The sequence below is a fragment of the Propithecus coquereli genome, unplaced genomic scaffold (genome assembly GCF_000956105.1).
Source record: "Propithecus coquereli isolate 6110/MARCELLA unplaced genomic scaffold, Pcoq_1.0 Scaffold205, whole genome shotgun sequence".
In the NCBI taxonomy this organism is placed as follows: domain Eukaryota; kingdom Metazoa; phylum Chordata; class Mammalia; order Primates; family Indriidae; genus Propithecus; species Propithecus coquereli.
In genome coordinates, this window is record NW_012145523.1 from 4076971 (window position 1) to 4084491 (window position 7521).

The 7521-nt window shown below is 37.0% G+C and overlaps 1 protein-coding gene across 1 annotated transcript in view; it reads right to left on the minus strand.

Annotated features, from left to right (window-relative positions):
• The window catches only part of SOHLH2 (spermatogenesis and oogenesis specific basic helix-loop-helix 2), a 134771-nt gene that overhangs the window by 92251 nt on the left and 34999 nt on the right, over nucleotides 1-7521 (minus strand). The window contains exon 3 of the mRNA XM_012644044.1: nucleotides 3420-3496. Within this exon, the coding sequence (XP_012499498.1) occupies nucleotides 3420-3496 (77 nt within the window). The remainder of the gene's footprint in view (nucleotides 1-3419; nucleotides 3497-7521) is intronic.

Below are 7521 nucleotides of genomic sequence, written 5' to 3' on the forward strand. Positions count from 1 at the left end.
ATACAATTTGATCCATCCAGCCAAATATTAGACAAAATGTTGCTACCTCATTAATCTACACCAATGAATTTTGCTATATTGCATATATTTGAGCACCTCTTGCCTTGACCTATATTTGAAAAAGATTCTCTGATTTATAAACTAATTTATATCTTGGTTTAATTTTTATAGTGTTAAGTTATATATGAATATATTCCCCTACATGGGATAAGGCTACATAAGACAAGGATTATGTAAGAAATTCTTCTGTACTTAGTACAGGACCAGGAAAAATTGTGTGTAGATATAACCTTCTCAACCCATGAAACATTTCTCAGTTCTTTATCTATCCTAAAGTGGTTTTGTTTACACAGGAAAATATAGTTTAAACTGCACTGTGATCTATATTTACTTTAGTGTCCACTCCAATGAACATATTTCCTCACTAAAAAGGGTAAGGCTGACACTTTAATTGCATAAGCATATTTCGTTTTATTGCACTTTACTTTATTGCTCTTCATAGATATCACATTTTTTACAAATTGAAGGTCTGCAACAACCCTGTGTCGAGCAAGTGTACCAGTGCCATTTTTCCAACAGCATGTGCTCACTTTGTGTCTCTGTGTCATATTTTGGTAATATTCATAATATTGCAAACTTTTTCATTATTATTATATGTTTCAAGGTGCTTAGAAACCTTTGATGTTACTATTATAATTGTTTTGGAGCACCACAAACTGTGCTCATATAAGATGGCAAACCTAGTAAGTTTGTGTGTGTTTTGATTGCTACACTGACTGGCCGTTCCCCCATCTTTCTTGGGCCTCCCTATTCCCTTAGACATATACTGAAATTAGGTCAGTTAATAACCCTACAGTGACCTCTAAGTGTTCAAGTGAAAGGAACAGTTGCACTTCTCTCACTTTAAGTCAAAAGCTAGTGAGAAAGCTTACTGAGGAAGACATGTCAAAAGCCAAGCTAAGGCAGAAAGCTAGGCCTCTAGAGCCAACCAGTTAGACAAGTTTTAAACATGAAGGAAAAGTTCTTGAAGGAAATTAAAAGTACTACTCCAATGGACACAAGAATGATAAGAAAGCAAAATACCCTTATTGCTGATATGGAGAAAAGTTTTAGTGGCCTAGATAGAAGATCAAACCAGCCACAACAATCCCTTAAGCCAAAGCCTAATCCAGAGAAGGCTCTAACTCTTTCAATTCTGTGAAGGCTGAGAGAGGTAAGGAAGCTGCAGAAGAAATGTTTGAAGCTAGCAGAGGTTGGTTCATGAGGTTTAAGAATGAAACCATCTCCATGACATAAAAGTATAAGGTAAAGCAAAAAGTGCTGATGTAGAAGATGCAGCAAGTTATCCAGAAGGTATAGCTAAGATAATTGATGAAAGTGGCTGCACTAAAAAACAGATTTTCAATGTAGACAATCTGGAAGAAGTCTTTCTATTGGAAGAAGATGCCATCTAGGACTTTCAAAGCTAGAAAAGAGAAGTCAATGTCTGGCTTCAAACATTCAAAGGACAGGCTGACTATCTTGTTAGGGGCTAATGCAGCTGGTGACTTTAATTTGAAGCCAGTATATACATTTACCACTCTGAAAATCCTAGGGCCCTTGAGAATTATGCTAAATATACTCTGCCTATGCTCTATAAATGGAACAACAAAGCCTGGATGACAGCACAACTGTTTACAGTGTGGTTAGCTGAAATTTTAAGGCCACTGTTAAGACCTACTTCTCAGAAAAAAAGAATCTTTTCAAAATGTTACTGGTCACTGACAATGCACCCGGTCATTCAAAAGCTTTGATGGAGATGTACAAGGAGATTAATGTTGTTTTCATGCCTGCTAACACAACATCCATTCTGCAGCCCATGGACCAAGAAGTAATTTCAATTTTCAAGTCTTATTATTTAAGAAATATATTTTTTAAGGTTATAGCTGCCATAGATAGTGATTCCTCTGATGGATCTGGGAGAAGTAAATTGAAAACCTTCTGGAAAGGATTCACCATTCTAGATGCCCTTAAAAACATTCATGATTCATGGGAGGCGGTCAAAATAGAAATGTTAATAGGAGTTTGGAAGTTGATTCCAACCCTCATGGATGACTTTGAGGGGTTCGAGACTTCAGTAAGGGAAGTAACTGCAGATGTGGTGGAAATGACAAAACAACCAGAATTAGAAATGGAGCCTACAGATGTGACTGAATTGCTGCAATCTCATGATCAAACCTAAATGGATAAGAACTTTGCTTCTTATGGATGAGCAAAGAAAGTGGTCCCTTGAGATGGAATCTACTCCTGGTGAAGATGCTGTGAACACTGTTGACAGGACAACAAAGGATGTAGAAGATTACATAAACTTACTTGATAAAGCAGAGGCAGAGTTTGAGAGGATTGGCTCTAATTTTGAAAGAAGTTCTAGTGCTACAGAGAAATCTTTCATGAAAGGAAGAGTCAATCAATGCAGAAAACTTCATTGTTGTCTTATTTTAGAAAATTGCCACAGTCACCCCAAGCTTCAGCAACCACCACGCTGATCAGTCAGCAGCCATCAACATCAAGACAAAACCCTCTACCAACAAAAAGATATGACTCACCTAAAAGTTCATATGATCATTAGCATTTTTTAGCAATAATGTATTTTTTAACTAAGATATGTTCATTGTTTTTTTGGACATGATGCTATTGCACACTTAACAGACTACAATATTATGTAAACATAACTTTTCTTTTTTTTTGGGAGATAGGGTCTTTCTCTGTCTCCCAGGCTGGGGTGTAGTGATGTGATCATAGCTCACTGCAGCCTCGAACTCCTGGGCTCAAGCAATCTTCACACCTCAGCCTCCCCAGTAGCTGGGACTATAGGGTACTCCACCACACTTGGCTAATTTTTTAAAAAAATTTTGTAGAGATGGGGTCTTGCTATGTTATCCAGGCTGGTCTTGAACTCCTGGGCTCAAGTGATCCTCCTGCCTTGGCCTCCCAAGTGCTGGGATTACAGGCATGAGCCACTGTTTTCAGCCTAAACATAACTTTTATATGCACTGGGAAATAAAATTCATGTGACTTGCTTTATTGTAATATTCGCTTTACTGTGGTAGTCTGGAACTGAACCCACAGTATCTCTAAGGTATGCCTATATTTATATTGTTGTTAATAGCATAGTATTAAGCTCTTCTCGGGCATAGTATTATTTTAGTTTAAAAAATAAGATCGTATCATGTTTGAAGACCAAAAATGTTTCTGGGATATAAAAGTGTTTACACTTGAGAGAGATCACAAACTTCTTTAAGTTTTCTTACCATTTGCTATTTTATATTGTTGCTATAAAATCTAGAAGTTCAACTTCTAAAATATAATGGACACCTGTTTGTCAGTAGCATTCACACGCAAATATAATTAATTAGAAAAAAAGATATAACTACACTTACGTTTTCACTAGATTCTCTTTCATTCTAGGCAGTTGATCCATCTGTTGCCTTTTAGAAACTGGATATGAGCCAGAGACCTAAAATATAAAAATTTGAGTGTTTATTCTCCTATTTCATAATTGATTGCAGAGCTAAGAGGAATAGTCAATTCTTAATTCACTCTTTCTTAACCAGGTCCTTTAGGAGCATGTATAAGAGAAGCTGAAGAAAATGGGAAATTCTGGCCTTCTCCAGTATTATTAAGCTTTTAAAGATTCTGGAAATTTTCCTATCTCAGCCCCACAGTCCATATGATTTTTAAAATAAATATGAATAATACTGTAAAAACCATATCATCCATATGGTATAGATCATTAAAAGTTTTTGTAGTAGACAATAAATACGTTAATACATAATATATACACCCTGCCTTGGGGTAGATAAGAAAACAGAAGTTGTAGATATGTTGAGGCAGAAATAGAAAGATATTATTTTCATTTTTGTCTATTTTGAAATTTTTCCAGAATATAAAAGTAGAGACTTCTTGTGGTTGGTGTAAATACAATCTGCAATTCAGGAACAATTGAGGCTGATGGCCTCAGAGATGGCAATTGAAGCCACAAGTGAATGAATCATTCATTAAGGGCACAGAGAATCAATGAACTTGGAAAAGCAACTTTTAAGGGATAGAAGAATCATCAAAGATAAACAGGGCCATCATTTAAACAAGAGGAAGACCCAGGAAAAAATACTGGTTGGGGGCAGTATTCAAAGCAGTGAGCGTAGTCACAGTGTAAAATGCCTTAGAGACCTCTAATACCAGGAGGCTTGAAGAGGAGTCATTGTATTTGGCTATTAAGAGATAAAACAGACCAGAGTACAATGGTGGGTCAAAAGGGAGATGAAAAGAGGTCAAGGAGGGAAAGCCAAGGCAGTGAGTGAGTATATTCACTCTTTCATGAAGTTCGACTGAGGAAAAGAAAGCAAGGTAACAGTTTTATGAGAACAGCTGGGGTAAAACAAAAGTTTGTTTTTGTTTTCGTGGAAGAGTCGGGCATGTTGCGAGCAAAGGAAGATAAGCCACAGCCAATAAAAAAGAGAGTAAAAATTTAAGATGAAATAATTATTAAGTGAGTCCTAGAGGCAGTGGATAGACTTGGGAAGAAGTCTGGGATCCTTTTTCTTTAACACAGGAGGAAGAACAGGAATGGCAGATAAAGATGTGGATGAATTTGAAGGTAAAAAGGAGGACAATTGGATTTCACACCTTATAGACTCTTTTTCTTTGTGAGCTAAGATAATAGATCATTTGCTAACTGACAGGTTACGGTGCACTGAACAGAAGATAAAATTAATTCATTCATTCAGCAGTAGTTATTATCTAGTATGTGCCACCACTACACTAGGCATTGGGGTATAGGACAAATAAGTCATGGTTCTATTGGGGAAGCAGCAAATAAACAGATGATAGAGGGTTGCACAGGTGCTTTGTAAGCATACAGGAGATGTAATTAATTCAAGATATGGGGGTGCTGCACATGGAAGAAACAGAGAAAGGATATTCTAGGTAGAAGGCACAGCAAGGACCTCAGGTATAAAGCAGCATGATATATGCAGGAATTGCCCATAGCATTTGGTCTAGCTGCAGTACAGCATGTTAGCAGGGAGGAATAAGGCTGCAGAGACACATAAAGCCATGTTGGAAAGGAGCTTTGCTGCGATCCTTTGGGAAATGCAAACTGAAGGTTTTTAACAGGAAACAACATCATAATATATGTATTTCGGAATGATCACTCAGGCAACAGAGAAGAAAAATTGGTGTGGAGACAAGACTTTGATATAGCTATGCTGTTGAGATTATATCTTAAGTATAAATTTAAACCTGGGAGCTCCATGTTTAAATGAACACTAACAAAAAAGAGTTCTCCAAAAAGGCAGAGGAAATACTTGGGCAGTCTGGAACATATGTCATCAGGAATGGCTAATGTAACTTAATATTTTAGCTAAGAAAAACAAAACAGAACAAAAAAACTATGGGAAAACTGAGAGTTGTTTATAAATCTTTGAAAAACTATCATGTAGAAGGAGTATAGACTTGCTCTCTGTTCTTCAGAGGATCGAACTAACAGAATTTTCAAGAAAAGAGAATAAGGAGCATCATATGATGCTTTAATATTTCTAACAATTAGAACTTACCAACAATGAAACAGAACAGCTTTAGATTCCTAACTGTAAGCTAAAAACGTTATATTCAACAATTTCTCAGAGCCATTGCTAAAATTCTGTGTTTACAGAAATAGAAGCTAACACTTAAGCTTATTATGTGTTGCAACAAGCTGTAGTCAGGCTTTTGGCCTGACTTTTAAGTAATTTAGTGTACCTGTGTATTCAGAAAAAGCAATGCCCATACTATATTGTGCAAATCAGAAGACTCTTGAGATAGGAAACTCTTCAGTCAAAACAGCAAACTGAGACTGAGACAAAGCCACAGAGACAGCAGCAGAAGTATAAACAGCAGATTCAGCAAATAGCTCTAGTTATCTACCAAAGAATCAATTATTTATGTATTTAGCATGGACAGAACTGCAAATCATCCATTAACCTTTCCAGTCACCATAGTATCTGCATGGTCAGAACCGTCTTTCACTATAAAGATTAACAATTCACTCCAGAGTGAAAATCCTTATTAACATTTATACTGGGGACGGGATTAACATCTTCCTGGGAAGCTGTCAAAATAGGCTTTTATTGTATGTTCAGTGATCCTGTATAGTCAGAGAGTAGGATTATTTCATCTAAATGAATTTTTCAGATAAACAAAGGTAAATGAACGTTTTGAGGGCAAAAAAAAATCCTTCGACAATGTTTCCTATGTCACCTTTTTCTTAATAATTTGGGCTTATTATCAATATAAATTTCTGTATTATGTTCAGTTCAGTAAATTGTTTTGAACATATTCTATATGCCACTCTTTGCACTAAGTGTAAGGGAATAGAAAGAAGGAGGTGCCCTGTCTGACCTTAGGGAGGAACCTATAGCTGAGTGAAGCAAACAGATATATCCTCATTAAGGGACCAGGAGGAAGTATCAGGCAAGTAGGAATTCTGATGTCTCTGCCACAGAGAGAGGGGCCATGGAGATTAGGAAAGAAAAACAGGACATAATATTCACCATCCACTGGCATTTAGAACCAGGCGTTTCACTCAGCAATTCATACACATTATATCTCTAAACACTCACAAAACCGCTTAAGATACTAATATTTCCTTTTCAGTGGTGAGGAAAGAAATTAAGGCCTGAAAGGTTACACAGCAGTAGGTGCAGAGCTGGGATTCAAATTCAAATTTGCAATGGCTCCACAGTCTGCAGTCTTTTCATCATGTCACGGCCTCGTAACATGTGCTAGACCTTGAAGGAAGTGGCATTGGCATGTGGGAGAAGGAGCATATTCCAAGTGTATAGTCTGCAGAAAGGTACCAGGATGCCTATGCTGCAGGAGGAAACAGTGCTGCTAACCTAATAATAAGGACCATGAAGCTTGAACTGATTGTCTATTATATGGACAAGAGCCTACAAGGACTCATCCTACCTTGTTTCAATTTCCTAATTACTTAAGTCAACACTGCAAGTCCAAGCTTCCCTTTACCCACTGTAGCCCTGACTTACTTTCTCAAATTTTTCCGTACATTCCCTTATCAGCTGCAATCCCCAAACCTAACTCCCTTCCTTTCCATCCTTCACTGATCCCTCTAGATACTCTAGATCAGTGATTAGCAGATTACCCTTTATGTCAAGCTCATCCTCACGGTCTTCTACCTCCTTGTGTAACCTGGCTATGTCTTGAGAACTCCAACCCTTTTTTTGGCTCTTCTTCCCTTGAATATCACTGTTGAAGTTCTTCAGAGCTATGTTCTAGACCATTTTTTCTTTTCACTCTGTATAGTTTCCCTGATCCATTTCTTTCATTCACATGACTTCGCTTACTATCTATATGCTAATAATTTCCAAATCTTTATATTTGGTCTTTATTTTTTTCCTGAGATTCATGTATCTATTGCTCTTTGGACACTTCCATTTGGATAGCACACATCAAAAACTAAATTTATATCCTAATCTTAAAACA